We start from the raw sequence: 20,519 nt of genomic DNA, 5'->3' as shown, positions 1-20,519 counted from the left end.
TTCAGAAAGAGGATGTCCATTGTTACATTCATGTTTCTATAGATGAGTATGATCACAACAAAATCAGTGACTTTAAAAGAATTCATCTAGTTGATAGTTTGTAGAGGTTTGAACTTGATTATGCTAGTCTAGGGCACATGGGTTTGGATACTCGGAGAAATTTATCTATGGTTTCTAAGGATGAAGTAGTAAGGATTGTATTGTGTAGAATTCACAAATATTACTTGTGATTGGATTGACTATACCAAATTTGCAAGGAATCCCTAAGGGATGTGATTAGCTTATGCTCTATCAAAATGGTGCCTACTATCAAATTAGTAAAGAATGTGGAAGTGAACAAGCTAACTAGAGTTGTATCTGATAAGTAAGCCCTTAAAATTTATAGCACTGCATAAATGGGTGTGATATGTGTGATGATGCAAATTTCATACAAAGTCTATTTTAAAAATTAGGAAGGATCTTCCTCCTCTATGATAGTCTATGGGGAATATCAAATGGTAAATGAGAACAAGGATTGTGACTTGTGTGATTTCTTAAGGTGTCAGTTGCTAAAAAATCTCTAGATAACAACAAATGGGAATTATCCCTTCCAATATGGCTATCTTGTTGTTTTATTGGTTTTGTACTTTCTAAATGCATAACTAGGAATGAAAAATGTTGCATGGAGAAAAGATATGTCTATTGGCTCTCAAGTCAAATAGTATTTGGATAATTTGGATAGTGGTAAGGATGCTTGCTGAAAGTTCTTTATGGATCTCTAGAGGGAGATGACTAAAACAAACAAAATTTATTTGAATGTTGTAGATTTGTATAAGAAGGAGATTACTTTCTTGGTGGACAAGAGCAATTGTTTTATGGAGGTTGTAGTGTTGAGGACTTCATGGGTATCAAAACATCTTTATGAATTATCTAACAATGAATGCATGAGTATTGCTAAGATTCTTCTCAAATTTCCAAAAGATATGAGTGTGGAAAGGTTTGAAACTTTTGACAAGATCATGAGAAACTCTAATAGAAATAAAATTAATGATGTAGGAGTTGCTACAAAAGAAAAAATATTTAGTATTTGTAGACACCATTTCCTCTATTTCTAAAGTATTAAAATATAAGCATATGAGTTTAATTGAAAAAGAAAGTATAGACAATGAAGAGGTGGAGAGTGATGAAGGTGATTGGAAAAGGCCAGTATGCAAAAAGATGTTGTAAAAGAACAAAATTCCATTGCCTCCCCTACTTCTTCTGGGGAAAGGTAGTTTGAGGTTGATAAAGTATTTGATTTAATTAGACAACCTAATTTTCCGAAGGATATTAGTGACTTAAATCTTATTGTTCCTACATATGATCAGGATGTTATTGAACAAGAATGTGTTACATATATGCTTTGGAACCATCTTACTCCAAATAATGTTTTAGACTTACTTCCAATAGTGTTTATGGAAATGTTGATAGAGCATATGGCTTTATTTGATTCTGATAGTGGCCATTCAGATGAGACAAAAATGCATAAGGGCACTTCATAATATTAAACTTGATTTGATAAATTTCATAAAAGTGATTGATAATTTTGCATGGCTATATCATTATTTATTAAGGTGGCCTACCGCTATGAAGAAATTTAAGGATGAGATAGACTCTACTGAGTCTTAGCTTATTGATTCGACTCATTTATTTGATATCTATAATGATGGTAATGGTGCTATGACATCTAGGGTTTGAGATTTTTAATCTTAATTATCCCTATGGTAGAGACAAAGAGGTGAATATATGAGAGTGTTCTATGATCAAAAAGATGCAATGGAGTTGAGGAAGCCTTTATTTATCAATTTGTTGGTAGATGCTCAAAAAGTGGAATGAATTGTTGCATTTAATTTTAGTTTGGAGTGTGAATGTGAGAGTAGAATTCTTTCTACTACTATTCATTCATAGAATTCTTCTCTTGTGGGGCTTAAGAAATGATTCAAGAATATTTGACTCGGTAAGGTATGATAATTCTTATGGGCAACTATTAGATAGTTAGTTATCTGATGGTATTTATGCTTAGTCTATTCCTTTTGAAGATCTATAGTGTTAGTGATTATTTTTGTTAGGATTGTTTACAAAATTGTATAGTTTTATTGTAAGTAGAGTTGCCCTTTGTCTTTGATGTTAAAGGGGAGAGACATATTTTGTTATATGGAGTATCTAAGTATTTTTATTTTTCCATCAGTGACAAAGGGGGAGATTGTTGCACATATGAGTCTTGGTTTTCATTGATGTCAATCTTATTGGTGGTTTAGTTTAGTGGTACTATTGGTGGTCCGGCTATTTGTCTTGTTATTGGTGTTGTTGGTCTTTGTTTTTAATTAGTTTAGTTATTGATGTATTGCCTTATTGATAGGTCAGCTATTGGTCTGAAAGTGACTTGATGCAGAAGCAGATGATGTAATAATATTCTAGATTGACTCCTGTATATTAGTTGTATCAGGATGTTGGTCTAAACATCTGTCAATAAGTGATGTTATGCAAAGTTGGATATAGTTTATTTGTAGGGTGATGTGTTTCTCTTTGGAATATGTGGATATGTGATGGACGCCAACTGTAAGTTTTCAAGATTATATATTATGTTTTTGGAGGAAAAATGTATTTTTTCTTAGTACAAAAACCATTTTGGTGAATGGTATCTTTGATTGGTAATGTATGGTTGTATTGGATATGTATCAGATGGACTTGTGGATTGGCATAAGTTTATCATGGACTGATCCTCTTACATTTCAATTTTTTTAGTTGAACATATGCCTCTCTAGTACAAGAATTATCTATATTTGTGATCAAAGTTTGTGCAGTGCTAGGATGTTGTGGAGGAATGCGCTATATTCTACATGGTATACTACTTTTTTTGTGCTCTGCATATCTTATTTTTGGATATGAAATAAGTGTTCAGGTAAAACAAATCAATATATATATTATCTTATGTGTTTTTGTTTGAGTGGTTGCATACATAGAGGTTTTTGGTGACTTTTGGAAGGTGTGCTAAATCGGAGTGAATCTTCACACGTCTTATTTTCCTTTTACATATATTGCTTTAGCTCGATGATGTATATACATGCTACATCCTTAAGCTAGCCTAATAGAGGTTATTATTGATTCAGTTGGTATATAATGAACAAATCAGTTGGGTTTATTAAAAAGCACAAATTAGAGAGATAGGATGGAATGAAGTAAAGTATGTTGTGAATGTGATGAAAATTTAAGGTGATACAGTGGGCCAGATGTGTGATAGTGCAAAGATGGAAGTTAGATCATATGTATATTAAGTTGTGAACTTTATCTACATTTTGATAGATTCTATTTTTTCTTGTGCATTTCAATCTCTTATTATCATAATTGTTGTATTTGGACAAATATTTTGTATCTTACGTTGAAGAAGTGTTCTTCAATTCTACGAGTCTCTCTTTTGTATATTTGTCTAAGGTTGTGCACTTTAGCCAACAAGTCCAAGCTAGTGAGCTTCCTAGTCTATGACCAAAACCATTGTAAACACTTATTACATATATTGTGAGTTTGATTCTCACCATGGTTTTTCCAATTTGGGTTTTTCACATAAAAATCTTGGTTTTCTTGTGTGGATGCATTTTTTATTTCAGTTATTTACTTTTATGCACATGTAATGAGTTGATGGTATGGATTAAGTGATTTAATTTTCTTAAGTTTTAGTTTATGTTGATTCACCCCCCCTCCCCCCCGGCCTCCCCCCCTCTTAGCCATCTGATAGTGTTCAATATGATGGAGTAAATAGTAGATTTATTTGTTATATAAAATTTTGATGGGGAAGTTGATGTGGATTTTGGAACATAAGGACCCAAAATGGATGGAGTAGATGATGGGGCATCTAAGATAGTGGATTTTGGGACATATTAGAAAGGTGGGAGATCTTTAGATGGAGAAATGAACAAAAAGTTAGGAATACAAAGTTTTAATTCCAATTTTTATTTTTATTTAGGCTATGGTGCTTCTATGAAAAACTTGGTAATCTATACGATTTTTTATTTTTCTTTTCTTTGCGGTTTTTTCAAATAAATTGCTTCTATGGGCAACTTAGGAAACTGTATGGTTTTTTTATTTTATATTTTCTTGATGAGCCTTTGTGACCATAACAATTTTTAGTTTCCTTTGAATAAATTTTTTCTTTATTTGTGCATGTCTTTTAGATGGTACATGTTAATATTTAGATGTATGTGGATTTTGTGACTTACAGATTTTATGTTTGGCATCTAGATTGCTTCCAAGAGAAGTAGGATTCATATAGGGATAGGAATTATATGAAGGTGTTTTGGATGGATCCATGTAGATGGACTTTTCTAAGGTTCTCAAGGATCTGTGCATTTTCTCAGCTTGATTTATGGTGGGGTAATTGGATTGTGAGCTAGGTGTGATATCAATAGTGGATTGATGGATATAAGGAACTAAGATGGATGGAAGGTATAAAGGCTTTAGGTTTACTATATAAGGACACAAAATAGGTTTGAAGGATGGAAAATGTGCATAGACTAGAAAAGGGTGCATTTTTTTATTTGGAACATGGGATCATTGGATGGGATAGAAGGGATATCATGATCTATCTTAGAAGGTAAGTTATTAATGTGACTTGGAAGGATAGTTTTCTCTTGAGATGAAAGAAAATAATCTTGGATGGAATGAAAGGGGATAGTGAGATCATCATGAGACTTTACGGATATGGGATCTTGGTAAAAAAATTGATAGGATTGGAGATTCTTGGTATATCAATTTATTTTACCATTTGTTTCTTCATAATTTTGATTATCCTCTTGACATGGGTCTAATTATATAATATGTAATAATTTTTTTATATGTATTAGGGATTATTGAATGGATTCTAGAGTTTGGTCTAATAGAAATAAATTTTGAATGAGACTCTCTAGAGTGGGTTTATTAGAAGTCGAGTGCATGGTGATATTGAATCAAGGATTTATAAATAGTGCAAGGGATTTGCATCAAGAAATGGATTACCTTGAATTTTTATTGTGGATGGCCCTTGGGGATAAACACAAAAGTTGTCACCATTAGATGTATTGTATGATAGAGATAGCATAATTTGGTTTTGTAAAGATATAGGGGATGATGGAATGTTGGGAGATATAGAAGCTTCTTGTCGGCCAATTTTGTTTTGGATAACCTACTATTGAACCACATGAGGTAGATATGTTGTTGGTGTGATTCCTTTGGAATGAGTCATTTCTAGACATAAGTAGATTATTTTGATCATTCTTGGAAAAAGTGTCTTGACATATGCCTAGTTCCTTATTAAGTGAATTATTGAGACGTTCTTCAATAGTAATGTCATCTTGATCAATAAGGTCCTAAATGAGATTTTTTTATTTTGAGAACTCAAATTTTTTATGTCTTTTAGTCCTATTATAGTCACAATTTTTTTTGTTTTTCCATTATGTTGGTTTGACTTAAAGGTCATAATCAATAATTTCATGCAATGTGATGGTGTTTGACTTGAAAAAATTTTCTCAATAAGATTTGATTGGTTCTATAATATTAGTGAATTTTTGTGTTCATGTTTGGAGAACGCTTTCTATGGATTTACTGTTTGTAGGAATGTGTGAGTGGTTTTGAGGATTTTTTATCAAAATGGATGTGGTGACATGAATAGGTGATATGGTGTGTTTCAAAATGGATTTGTGAATTGCAAGTTATGGGGTCATGATTGGGATAATACACATGTATATGTGGCGTTTGATGATTTTGGAACATGTGTAAGTGGAATTGATATAAATGATAGGTTGTTGTGATGGAATAGTCTCATAAGAGAATGAAGGTTGGTATGGTGGTGACTCTATTTTGATTATAGGGATAGATGTTTTGACTTACACAACCATTTTTGTCCAACAAATTCATAATTTTTGTTTATGGATTTTAGAATACAATTTGGTATGTCTCAAGTTTTCTTTCTTGTATGTTTCTATATAGGTCTCATTTTAAATTTTAGGATGTTAAGATAGAAATGAAAATCTAAGCAAATCACTTCATAGATTGTCAGAGATGCATCACATGATGTCTCAAATGCATCATAAAATAGCTCAAATGTGTCCCATAATAGATTAGATGCAACACAAGATGTCTCAAATATCTAACAAAATAACTGAAATGCATCCCTACCTTAGATTTGTCATAGGATATCTTGTTAATACATTACAAGATGTCTTGAATGTATTATTCTAACTATATTTTATAAAAAGAAATCTCGAAGATAGTTGTTCATTTTTTGTGCATGTTTGATGATTTAGATTTTGCAAGACTCAAAATAAAAAGAAAAATAAAATGGCTATTTGACTCTTAAATTTAGGTTAATAAGGCTAAGGGCCAATACATTCATTGGTATAGCAAAAATTTTAGATAGTCATGATGAAGCATACCCCAATTATTCAAGTGGGTGTGTTTCTGTATTGTAGGCCTAAGCAATAAAATACTATAGAATTGTACATGCATTCTCCAATCTCAAGATCCCATGGCTATAGGTCTAGTTGCACAAGGGCTCACCATTCCTCTACCCCCAATTGTTTGAGAACCTTTTAACTAAGGGACTTCCACATTACTTAGGATGATACCTATTCGGTAACTATAGGTATGATAATATACCTTACACCACAATATAGGAATAACTAATGACTCTTAGGTTTCTACAATAAAGGTTCATAGTACGGTATAATCTATGGACACCAATCATTCTATAAGGATGAGACCTAAGTGTAAGTGAATTTATCTTCACCTTATGTCCTAAATCACTTAGCGAATCAAGGATGCACAAACATGATGTGATTGGATTGAGGTATAACATAAATTGTTATCCATTATTTATATAGAATGTTAGAATATCTATTTGAGGTTAAAGAAAATGGTAAGGAAATCTCGAATCAAGCCTCTCTACTAAAAAGAAGAAGAAGAATGTTGATGTTGCTCTTGAACCCAATTTTGAATGACCACATGAAGGGAGAGGATACACACAGAACACCCTTGGGAAAATAAAAAATGTACAAGAACACAATATACAATAAAAAAGGTTATGTCCCTCAGAAAATTGTAGTGTTATACAAGATAGAAATTGAAGTAGCACAATCCTTGAAAAAAAATTGTCAGTTTTCTAAAGATCAAGGTCTCCTCTCAATCATTGCCAAGTAGCTGCATATATTATATTAGAATCCAAATCTTGAATAATATTAGATAGAAAAAGATAATCTCTAATTCATATAGCACATCCTATAAATGAATTTTGTATGATTTTCTTATAGACTTGAAAAAAAATCCACTTAAAGATGATTTCATTTTAAAAACTATAAGAAATTGAAGCTTTGAAAAGAAGAGGCGACTTACAATGATTTTAACAATTTTTTGATGAAGGATCTAGAAAAATGAATTAGACCACAACATAGGTCATCAAACTAGCTTTGCAATGCTTTTGAATTTTGAAAATGCGATATGTTATACAAAATTTATGATCAATTACATTAAAATACCTTTCTTATCTCATCATATGTGTGACATAATGCCACAGTTGTAGTGTTTCAATCCACTTATGTGTTATTAAGAGCTTCAATTATGTCACTTTGCTAATCATTGGTATTTGTACCCATAGGTGTAGTGTTTAAGTTTACAAATGTGGTGTTTGAACTAGTGATTCAGAAAAAATTCAAAAAGAGGACATATGGCACCCAAAAAGAATGAAATCACTATTAGAGGTTAGTATGTGTTAAAAAAGATAAAAGGTCAATATGCCAAAATAGAAAAAAATTGATTGATTGTTACCAATATTTATCTTCTTAGTTTCAAGTATTAGAAGTAATTTTCTCTCAAATTTGTATTCTAGTACTATTTTAGTAGCATGATCACATGAAATCTCAAAGGCTGTGGTTGTTTATTATTGACAATATAGGTTACTTTTATATATTTTCTGATATCGATCAATAGTGATGATAAGATGATAATATTTCATGATCAATTGATGAGAATTGATGAAAAAAATTAATTGACATAATTAAGAAGTTAATTTGATTGCATGATTGAGATACACAAAATTGATTAATTAGCTGAACTCAATGTGAGTGTTTCTTGAGATGTTGAGATGAAGACTTAGTTAGCATTGCAAAATTAAAATTATTTAATCAGGTGCATGAGAAGAATAAATAAATAAAAGAAATAATTCAACTGTAGAAGAGTTAGTTAGGTAATTAAATAATTAAAATAACTATTCAATAGGAAAGTATAAGAAAAATAATTAATTAAATAATAAAAATTACTTAGTTAATGTGCATGATGGAAGAAAATTTAAATAATTAAATAATAAACATTACCTAATTATGTGTGCAAGAAAGAATTAATTAAATAACAAAAATCATTTAATTAATGTTAGACGAATTTGAAAAAAAATAATTCAAAATAAATTGATTTGTGATGGGGGGAAAAATGATTTTTAAAAATTATTTAGAGGAATGATGTTAGATTAATTAAATATTAAAACTATTCAACTAACTTAGAAGAAATAATTAGGAAAAATGTTGTTTGTAGTTGTGGACAATTTTAGTGACTAGAGATCCCCATTGACCTTATTGTTGTAAAACCCCCATTGTGTGCATATTTCTATTTATACACATATTATGATAATATTTTGTTAGCCAAATTTTCATGATTTCTCATTAATGCAATCCACTCTCACATTTTAATTAAACAAAACCCTTTCATTAAAGGCACCAAATCATCCAAGAAAATATTTTAGTTAAATGAGATTGGATTGTCTTTGACATATGCCATCTAATAATACACTCTTGTTGTCTAATTACTACATATCATTTGCATGTAATTATCACATGGGTTATCTAATGGTAAAATAGTGTGACTCAAGTCATGCTTAAACCCCTTGCTCCAAAGTATGTACCATTTATCAAATAGATGGTGTGTGTCATCACACAATCCATGTTGTCAGGCATTGAGTATAAGACCTTCCTCAATGGTCAAACGTTTTATCATACACTACCACCATACCAACCACAATTGTCATTTTTGCAAAAAAACTTAAATACTTTCACTTCTCTACATTTTATTCATCCCTAGATGCTTCCATCATCTTGCACTAATCTTAGAATGGAAAAAAGTCAAAAGATAAACACAAGTTCTTATAATTTTTTAATGATGTACTTTAAAGCTTATAGAAAAGCTTATAGAATTTAAGAAAAAAAATTAACCTTTTTTAATCTTCAAACAACATAGAAAAAATTTCTCTTGATAAATTCAAATGGTGAAGAATTAGAAGATTAAACTATTAACATTGGGAGAGGGGAGGCAAGAAGCTTGTGCAATCAACTTGTATGGAGAAGCACACATCTTTGACCTAATAATCCCTATTTTGAGGTAAAGGTAGGAAAAAAGGAAACAAGAAATAATCAAGAAATCAGAAAAAAATAAACAATTAGTTATTGTTTATTGTTTATTTGTTTGAACGTGTCTTTGAGAATTGGGGGTCAAAACAAGGAGGCTGCCAAGCAGCAGACGTGCATTAATTTGTTTAGTTTAAATTTAGGTTAAGATGAATTTGTGGACCACCTTTCATTAAAAATTAAAAAGTTGGGAGTCAAAAAGGGGTTGCTAAGCAGCAAACATGCATTAATTGGTTTTATTTAGATTTAGGTCAAAATGAATTTGTGGACAACCTTTCATTAAAAATAAAAAATTGGGGGTCAAAACAACGGGGCTGCTAATCAGCAGACATGCATTAACGCGTGAAAAAAAATTAAAAAATAGTTGGTGGAGTGTGCACATTCAATTTTATTTACTCATCTTCATTTTTGAATGAAATATATTTATTAGATCTAAATGATGACAAAGCATTTGATTCGGTATCGAGAGATTTGAAATTTCCAAGTAAGATTTGGAGAAGCACCGAATTAGAGAGCACAACTACTAAGCCGTTTTCCTAAATGAAAAACTCATGTTCTCGCTAATAACACCAATAACACCAACAATAATATACAGTAACTATTGTTCTGAGCTTGTTTTGGGAGGCATGGCTGCTGGTCCTAGGACTCCATCTGATTCATCTTGTTGTACAGGTGAGTGGTGTTCTCCATTGTGTGTGTTTTTTTGTTGTGTTAGGATCTTTATTCTTGTTATAACCACATTTAGAATGTTAGATTCAGCTGGGGCTATAATGGAGTTTCTGCACAATGCATTTAGAACCATCCTTTAATCTCCGGATAATGTTTGTATTGTTCGTTCCTTTAATTTTGTTAAAGATATCACTGATCCTCTCTATAAAGAGCTCTGGCATGCCTGTGCTGGCCCCTGTGTTACCATGCCAAGGATTGGAGAGCGGGTGTTTTACTTCCCGCAGGGTCATATAGAGCAGGTATGTATATTTTATTTTATGATTACTTGGCTGTTCTTAAGGAGTGGCATATATATGACTTCTGACTTCAATGTGAATGTAAGCATGAAAAACTTCTTGCAGCTATTGGGGTATATACTTATGACCCAGAAATCTTCATAGCTTCATGTGTGGCTCTGTTTAATGGCTTTGCATGCGATGTTTATATTGTTCCTACTTCCTAGTACGTTTTAGCTCCTGTTGAATTGACATACTATTACGGCTTTCTGTAGCGGCAAAGTTTTTATCGGCGAATATGTTCTAATAGCTCTCGGTACATTAAGAAGCGTTTCCATCACGAGATCAGTCACACGATACAACATAATGCCCGTGAAGAATGTGTTTTGTTTGTTCCTCACACATTTACTTTATGTCAAATCACCTGAGACAGTTCAGATTCTGTTTGTACTTTCATAAACTGACTATTAAATTGGAAAGACCACCAAATCATCGTCATTCTGTGCTCGGCCTTCCCCTAAATTAGTAATAGACTCTGTGGAGATCTATATCTACCCTTTAAGTACTATACCAATTTGATTATTTTTTTCGTAGTCAATGCCTCTTTACCTAGACTTCGATTGAAATGAATGTTTGTACAAATTCGGTGTTGTATTACAGATTGAAGCATCAATAACCAAATACCTAGACATCAATAACCAGGAAGCTGAACAACAGGTGCCTTTGTATGACCTGCCCTCCAAAATTCTTTGCCGGGTGACGAATGTGTTGCTGCAGGTAAATTAATATCAATTCTTTCGTGCTTATGCCGGTTGATTGACCTCATTTTGCATGGTTCAGGACTATGGAGCTTAGTTTCCCATTCTTTGTCATTCTATTTACCTTATGACATTCCTTACAGGTTGAACAAGACACCGATGAACTGTTTGCTCATATTACCTTGGTTCCGGAGACAGAGGTATGCTCTACAATCCTTCTTATGCTATTATAGGTCCATATGACCTTATATTGTTCCATTCAAAGCAGGATGAATGCTCATATTGTTCCATTCACAGCAGGATGACTGCTCCACCGATATGGATCCTCCGCGTCCACCCCCTCCACCCCCTCCAAGGCCTTCTGTGCATTCCTTTTGTAAGACTCTCACACTTTCTGAGACAAGTCCACGTGGAATTTTATCTGTTCCCAGGAGACAGGCTGATAAATGCCTCGCACCTCTGGTTAGTTTTCCAAGTACACAATAGTATAAGCATTGATATTAAATTTTATATTACCTTGGGCGCTTTTTGAAGATAGTATTGATCATACTATATTCATTTATGTAATGCCTTTTTTATAGGACAAGAATCAACAACCTCAAGAATTAGTTGCCAAAGATCTACATGGAAATGACTGGCGTTTTCGGCATATCTATCGTGGTGGGTTGCTTGCCATATTCTCTCTCGTAGCTTTAATTAAATTAGATTTCAAATTTAAGACGAAATGTTAAATTTTTCCGTCCAAAGTCTTATTCAATATAACCCATATTATGAAAAGATGGATGCATCTGTTCTTAGGCAATCATATTCTAGGATATGTTGGTTTTCTTAAATAAACCCCATGATCTGGATTCGGGTGTGTTTTATTCTTGGTCTATCATGTTCCTGTCCTCGGCTGAAGGCAGCATGGTTTTCAGCCTAGATTCGAACCCTCTGTGAACTGCCCTTTTAAAAAGGCAATTCTCTGGTTTTGTTTTTGTGATCACATTCCATGAAAGAATAAATAAATTTCCAAATGCTATTTCTTCAAAAATGGCGGGACACTTGTAGCAATGACATCATTACATTTAGGAAGCTGAGAAGAATGTGGCATTCTCTACGTTGTCGGCTGCTGGATAAACCTGCTATGCTTCCGCCATAGCCAGATAAACAGAGAAGCTGGGGGGTTTTACGGCTTACAAGATTATTTAGGTTTTGACTTGGAAAATAATATAATTGTACAGCTTAGAAGATTTTAGGTTTTGACTTTTAAATTAAGAATATTTACTAAAAATATTATTTGTAGTCGTTTTGTTTATTATCTATATATAATGTTATGTGGACTAATTTCCAATTTTAGGCTTATTTCTGTGTGCGTTTTTCCCAACACTTTCTAATCATTAACAGTCTACTTCTCTTTTAATCTTGCAATTGGATGACATTTATATGCAATGACATCAACAGAAACAAATTTATTTGTCTACTGAAATCAGTTGGTTCAGACATTGTTTCTAGTTTATATAGTGAAATACTGGAGTCCTGCTTTAAACTGTAAATCATTTGTCATTAATATCATTGAGTTTTTGAATGTTTTAATTTAGTGAATTGAGAATATGTGAAAGAAGCTTTTATGATTAATCGTTGCTAAGGAATTTTTTATAAAAGAAATTTGTTTTTAATTACTAACACATTTTCATTTTGTTTGATTGCAAAACATAGATGAGAAAAGGATACATTTGCTGACAGTTGGGTGGAAAGTCTTTGTTAACTCCAAAAGGCTTGTAGCAGGAGATGCGTTCATCTTTCTCAGGTTTCTAGGCTTCGCCATTGTCATCTGTATCAAGCTTTCGTAAAATGTGATATTTTGTGTATTCTTGTCATTTATATAAGATGTTTTTGGCTTCAGGGATGAAAATGGCGAATTACGTGTACGGGTCAGGCGTGCCATGTGTCAGCAAAGTAACATTCCATCCTCAGTTATATCCAGTGGCAGAATGCAGATTGCTGTCCTTGCAGCTGCGTCACATGCCATTTCAAGGAGGACTAAGTTTAGTGTCTACTACAAGCCAAGGTGAAAACTGATGATATTTACTGCTAGGCTCTTACCACTCAATATTTTTCTGAAAAAATCAAAAGGACGCTGAGTAACTTTTAATGTTAGTAGATTTTCATAATCCATGAAATTATGCTGTAATTGATGCTTTTGGATTAGATTGCATATATCTATATTTTCAAATATACACCAATCTAATCCAGAAGCATCCAGGTAACCTGTCAAATTGTACGAACTTACAAAGCCCTGATAGTTTTATGATTTGGGATGGGATGCATTTTAGTACTTTACAAAGATATCCATATTAAATACACATGGTTGCAGTAAGTACTAGGCACCCGCAAGCCTGTCCTTTAGGTTATGAGATAGTTGCATGGTTGTTTAAACAAATTTTTATGAGTTTATGGGGTTCCCAAAGTAGTATTACGTTGCACTATCACAAAATAGAGAAATGGGCAGCAATTTATTTCTTATATCCATTTTATGAGTATTTTTCTTATAAGCCATGCTTAAGTGTTACAGACATCTGCACTCCTAGTTTACCGAGGAGCTTCCTATATTTTCTAGATTACATTGATAAAGAAACATTATGTTACTTGCATCTGCTTATATCATTTACCTGTTCTAAATTTTTTTTTCATCCTTTCTGATGCATGGATCTGTACATATTATGCAGAAATAGCCCGTCAGAATTCATTATTCCTTATGACCAATACATGGAGGCCATGAACAGTAATTTCTTAGTTGGCATGAGATTCAGGATGAGAATTGAGGGAGAAGCAGCTCTGGAGCGACGGTCTTCCTATTGATCACTTTTTACTTTAAAATGGATGGATTATGATTTAATAGATAGCAAAGCATTCAATAATCGTTCTATGTTGGATTAGGATATAGTGAATTTTGAAATATGCCTAGCGCTTTAAGTTTATAAAATAGATATATGATGTTCATTGTACTGTATTGGAGATCAGTAACTAGCAGCCGTTGGATGGCTATAGATAGAAGATAAATGCAATTGCATAGTAACAGGAATTTCCTTTGAAAGATGATGTATTTGTTACAGTGTGGTACGCCTGATATGTGTTTCCGTTGGACAGATTTACTGGTACTATCATTGAAATAGGTGATTCTGATCCCCTGAGGTGGCCGGGTTCGAAGTGGAGATACCTCAAGGTATTTATGGAACAGAAGAAAGTCTTTCTTCAGTTTTAATTATCATCATCATATAATCAATACAGAACTGTGCATCTTCTTGCTTATAGTCACTCTTCGAGTTTTGTGAACTTCAGGTACAATGGGATGCAATATCAGCTATTCCACAACCAGAGAGGGTCTCACCATGGAAAATAGAACCTGTCTTGACCCCGTCAGAAATTAATCCTCTGCCGAAAGCCAAAAACAAGAGATCCCGGCCGAATGTACTGCCTCCAAAACAAGATTTGTCAGTTCTCGGTAAGTAATATGTTTTTAATCACACATAACCAAAGAGTCATTATTAAAGTGGCATTGTTGTTTTTTTTTCACAAAAGTTCTTCTTTTGACTGATTTTCGTCTCAGATAAGGCATTAATTGATTCTACACAGTTGCAAAGATTTAATACAATGGTCTTGCAAGGTCAAGAAGTCATGACCTCGGGAGGATCTTTGGATGAAAATAAGGTTGACAGTGTTCCGAGGACAGTTGTGTGGTATCCAAAACTAGATTATGTCGAAACAAAATGTGTATTCTCTCAAGGAAGATTGGTTTCTGTAAATTGGATCCCACTGCAAGGGCATGACTCAGCATATGGAGACTCGTTTCCCAGTTCTCAGGGCATTGGTGAAATGCAAGAACTTTGTGGATCATATACTAATCGTATTGCGGAAGATCCACCACAAATAAAGTTTTCCAGAAAACCATTTCAGGAAATGAATGAGTCTAATCAGAAACAATATCTAACATCAATGGCGCCATCTCCCAAAACCGGTGGATATGTGAAGTGGAATGGCTTCAATGCGTACCCACATTTGTCAAACTTGGGAATGGAAGCATCCGGAAAACGGAAAATGCATATGATGCCATGCCATTCAGAAGATTCAGGGGCACATGGTGGTGTGGACATAAATTTAATGAGAAACATGCAAGCTAATAAACATGGAACAACAGAGCATCAGCCTGGTTTTCCTTCACGGGAAGCTTCCAAGGATAAGAGAGTTGATGTCGTTTCAGGCCCTGCAAACAATAATCGCAAATTATCTAGTCGTCATTTGATTGACTTTTTCCCAAGCAGTGAGACAAATCCATCAAAAAATAGAGATTCTGTCAACGAGGAAGACCTACAAGTTTCTACTCATGCCCCAAAAGAATTTCTTTCACAATTCTCCGAGGTTGACCAACAATTGGTGCCAAGAAGGCTGATCAAGTCTCCTACATCTGCTATGAGCTGTGAGCAACAAACATCATCTTGGATACCATTACAAGAAATACAGTGCAGAGCTCACAGAAGAAGCTGTACTAAGGTAGTAATCATTTTAAGTTTCTGTAGGACAAAAATTAGAATTTTGTAAATTTTATATATTATTGGAAAGATTCTGACAGTTCAGAACCATATTTTTAATCACAATGAAGGTACATAAACAGGGTAGTGCTCTTGGGCGAGCTCTGGATCTTACAAAATTTGTAGGATACAAAGAGCTCTTCCATGAACTTGAGGTGATGTTCAATTTTGAAGGACAACTGGAGGATCCAAGCAAAGGCTGGCAACTTGTCTACACAGATGATGAGGGAGATATGATGCTTGTAGGAGATAATCCGTGGCAGTAAGTATCAATGTCCAATATTCAACCCCAAAAAATTAGCTTGCTTCTCAACGGGTGATTCTGTTATAACCTGGCCATGTTGTAATTATTTTCTATTAACTTTTTTTGTTTTTTTTAAATCAGGGAGTTTTGCAGCATTGTACTTAAGATTTTTATATATAAACGAGAGGAGGTTGAGAAAATGACCCCCGGTGCCCCTAATTTGGAGTTCAGCAGAGAGAGTGAAGAACAACCAATCACAAGCGAAATTTCTACTCTTGCCGCCACTGATGCTCGACAAAGTTAATGTTGACAACTGATGCTCACGTCGAGTCTCATCACATGTGACTTTCATGCTGCTGCCAAACGAATCTATTTCTAGAGCCGTTTACAGTTCTACTCTTAGTTCCATAGTTTTCAAATAGTTCAGAGCATTCTTTAACTGCCAGTACTAGTGCTGGCCAAATAATGCAAAGACCAAGCATAGTTTTGATTAGCCTATATTTAGTTTGCGAGAGTAGTAAACTTTCTTAGAAATTTTGTTTTTTAATTCCAGCAAATAAAGCATGCTGTACATGCTCCAGTAGCTACGATTTGTTTTTGATAGTAAACTGCAGTTTTTTCTTAGTCTTCGATCTGTTTGCTGAGATCTGTTTGCTGAGATGGAAGGATGCTGCAAACTCTGTTTATGTTCAGCTTCTCTGTCTTTTAGTCAAAGATTCAATACAATTATATTGAGACTTCCGTCATTGAGTTTTCCGTTGAATGCTTATATTGAGAATTGGAATTTGGCCAAAATTTTATTATGTTGATTTCTTAATTCCTTGAAAATGAGTATGACTATTGGTGTATTAAAAAGATAACTTTTTTTTTAAAGAAAAAGATGTGTGCGAGATTGTTGAATCAGGTTATGTAGAGTCAATTGATTAGAATACCCTCACAACCAATGATAAAACAGTCTAGCAGAAGAATGTTAAGCATTGTTTAAGATTCAAATAGCTATTGATAAGAGCTTATTTTAAAGAATTGCAAATGCAAAGACAATTGAAGGTCTATCTTGAAGAATCTAAGAGAAGTTTACCAAGGTACCCTCAAGTCAAAGTTGTAAAGCTATAGACATTGAAGAGAGAATTATAGAATTTGAAGATGGAAGAAGTTGGAAGTGTGAAAGAATATTGTGTCAGGGTAAAAGATGTGGTCAATAGATGGCTATGGTTGGAGAAATTATGAATAATGAGGTTTTGAGGAGAAAGGTGTAAAGTAATCTCATCCAAAGGTGGAACTATGTTGCTTTAATCATAGAAGAAAGGAAAAAATTCCCTACCCTTTAGTTTGAGCACCTAGTTGGATATTTGATGTTTCATAAAGAAAAGTTGAGAGATTCTTTTGGAAAAAGTGATGTGAAAGATTGTTCCTCCAAATTACAAATTACAAAGAATGAAGATGTCAAGAGTATCACCAAAAGCAATCAAGGCCAAGGTAGTGGTCAAAATCAGAATCAAAATAGAGGTGGATGTGGTCTAAGAGGAAGAGGTAGAGGCCGGTTTAATAAAAATAAATATCCAATGTTACCTTTGTAACAAGTATGGACACTTTCAAAGAGATTGTAGATTAAAAGAAGATAAAAGTCTTTATTATGTTCAAGAAGGTGATGAGATTCATCCAAATCATCTATTTTTATCTTATGCCAAAGCTAAAAATACTAGTAAAGATGTTTTCTATTTAGATTCTGATTGTTCTAACCATATGTCAAGAAATGAGAAGTTGTTTTAAGCAATGGATGAAAGTGTGAAATCTATAATCCAATTTGGTGATAAAAAACCATTGCAATTTGCTGCAAAAGAAGCTATAAAAGACTATAAAAAAGAAGGTATGAAGATTTTTACAGAAATTTATTACCTAGTTAAAGAATAATTTGTTAAGTGTTGGACAATTGTGTGATTAGAATTTTAAAGTTTACTTTCAAAATAAAAAATGTACAATCAATGATAAGAATTAGGGGAATATGGTGGTTATAGTTGTGCCTATGATAAATAGTACGATGTTCCCATTCAGGTTTGGTGAATACAACAACCATATTGCCAATATGACATATGAGGATACAAGTTGGTTCTAGCATTTGAGGTACGAGAATTTAATTTTTTATGATTTGAACATTCTAACATATAGACAAACTACCTATATAGTGTCATTATGAGAGACATTTGTAGCAACATCTGTGTCCTAAACTGGGAAGGATATGTCATTTACAACACAAGAAATTTTATTTCCAAACTATGAGTCCATATCTTTAACTATGAAAAAATGTGGATCATTCTTCCAGATGATTTGCAGTACAAATTTTTGCATTCTCATAGTTTCAATTATAAGTGGATAGTATAATTTATTGATGACATCAATTACTCACTCAAGAAGTTTAGGAAGAACAACAACAATTTCTAACATGCTTAGCATTGTATCCAATTCATTATGATAATTGTAATTTCATCTTAATTATACTCTTAATGCTTCTAATCCTCATCATAACACTTTTAATCCTTGTCATGATACTCACTCTATTGATTGCTTAGGATCCTCTTATTAATACTTCTAATCCTCATGTTTATTGTAACACCTCAATAAGGAACCCTAGAGTATAATGACAAGCTAACTAAATAAACATAGCAATATTTTTTTTTAAACAATTTGTATTACATTAATACCTCATTAATAAATCAATAACACAAGTGGAAGATAATCATTCACCCAAACTAATTTCTCTTCTGGGCTCCCTAACATCACTACCTATGCAATGCTCTAAACAATATCGAAGAATATGAAAACCATGATGCACTAATGATAACATTATGCAAAGTAAAACCATCGATATCTAATACTAGGTTCATGTTATAACACAAATGAAACATTCCTATGATAACCTTTATCATAGAACATGATTATACATTCATCCATGATTACATCATTTAAATATTACCAACACCACACTACTTAAACATCATTCAAAGATTATATAACTTCCAATTACATTAACTATTATTACATCAATCTTCCATGGGGGCTTCACTTAGTGAGCTTGGGTTATATCATCCGCGTTCATGGCATACTAAAGAATCCACCTATTTTCAAAAAATATTCCCTAAACTCCTTATTTTCCACCCCCTCCCAATACATAGCCTGAAATAAAAGCCCCCCTATTTGCACAAACCATTGCATTTTTTCATAGCCTTAATTAAAACCCCCCTTATTTTTACAGATGGGCAATATATTGCACCCTTATTTTTGGGATATTAATCCCCTCAATATGAAGGTGCATGATATGATATTGCCTATTTAGTGAATCCCCCATGCAATCTCCCAAAGGAGTATCCAATATAGAATGATAATGTTACAACTCCAATGATATCAATGATAGCTCGTGCGGAACTAAACAATCCTTTCATAGAGACAAGGAAGTTTGATCATGCTAGATCAACATCACCAGGATGGACAAGCCTTCCCAATCTCATCTTGAGCCTAAATGAGCACTCTAGGCCATGAGTGGGAAACCAAAATTATCTTATTAATGTAAAATTCTACGCATCCCGTAATCCATTAAATTAGGTTATCACTCGATGAGATTCTCTTGCAGCCACTTTAGGGCCCCAACATAGATTGAGAGCCAACCCCTCTAACTTGCACCTCTATACCTATAACCTAGGGTTTCCAAATAGGATTAATACAACATTATAAAATCCATGGTACACATAATGAATTATCACAATTCCATCACATAAGAAAAGATCACTTTAACTGAAATAGGACTTCCACATGACCATATCAACAAAGGGTTAAGTCTTGAATCTGCAAATGTATGCATAAGAACTAACTATTTATCATCAAAGAATATTATTGGGCACATGATCACCAATTAAATCCCAATAAATCCATACAAACCAAATAAAACATGATCAATAGGCACAAGACCATAACAAGCCTCTCAAACTAATTAAGAGTCAACTTACCACCGAAACCCTTCCAACCGGATCTCTGAGACTTTTTGCGCCCTCCTGCTTAACTTCAAGCCGCTCAATACAAAATGAGTGGCTTAGGCGGATTTCGGCACCTATATAGGGCAAGGGTCGCTCCCGCCGGAAATCCCTTGCCACGAGAGCGCAACATGGCTGCCGAATGGGGCTAAATCAGTCCGGCTAGAACAGTTCCAGCCGGAACCTTTCTGACCAGAATAGTCATTGTTAGCCTAAAGTGCGACCCAGATCTGTATGATTACCCGATAGTTTTATAATTTGGGATGGGATGCATTTTAGTACTTTACAAAGATATCCATATTAAATACACATGGTCGCATTAAGTAGTAGGCATCCGCAAGCCTGTCCTTTAGGTTATGAGATAGTTGCATGGTTGTTTAAACAAATTTTTATGAGTTTATGGGGTTCCCAAAGTAGTAGTACGTTGCACTATCACAAAATAGAGAAATGGGCAGCAATTTGTTTCTAATTTCCATTTTATGAGCATATTTCTTATAAGCCATGCTTAAGTGTTACGGACATCTGCACTCCTCGTTTTCCGAGGAGCTT

General features: G+C 33.5%; 1 protein-coding gene and 1 long non-coding RNA gene across 2 annotated transcripts; both read left to right on the top strand.

Moving 5' to 3' along the window:
• The first annotated feature begins 10,032 nt into the window (after positions 1-10,032).
• On the top strand, positions 10,033-13,977 carry LOC131036516 (auxin response factor 2-like). The gene is made up of 9 exons (XM_057968421.2): positions 10,033-10,106; positions 10,290-10,402; positions 11,039-11,155; positions 11,280-11,336; positions 11,434-11,598; positions 11,718-11,796; positions 12,835-12,925; positions 13,022-13,186; positions 13,845-13,977. The coding sequence occupies exons 1-9, from the start codon at positions 10,061-10,063 to the stop codon at positions 13,975-13,977; spliced, it is 966 nt and encodes a 321-aa protein (XP_057824404.2). The 5' UTR covers positions 10,033-10,060.
• Positions 13,978-13,992: 15 nt separating this feature from the next.
• Positions 13,993-14,905, top strand: LOC131036570 (uncharacterized). The gene is made up of 3 exons (XR_009104119.2): positions 13,993-14,341; positions 14,458-14,620; positions 14,726-14,905. It is a non-coding gene; the product is annotated as an uncharacterized LOC131036570 (long non-coding RNA).
• Positions 14,906-20,519: the final 5,614 nt, after the last annotated feature.

Source organism: Cryptomeria japonica, chromosome 5 (genome assembly GCF_030272615.1).
Source record: "Cryptomeria japonica chromosome 5, Sugi_1.0, whole genome shotgun sequence".
In the NCBI taxonomy this organism is placed as follows: Eukaryota; Viridiplantae; Streptophyta; class Pinopsida; order Cupressales; family Cupressaceae; genus Cryptomeria; species Cryptomeria japonica.
The sequence above is the reverse complement of the archived record's forward strand: the minus strand, read 5'-3'. Positions and strand labels throughout refer to the sequence as shown.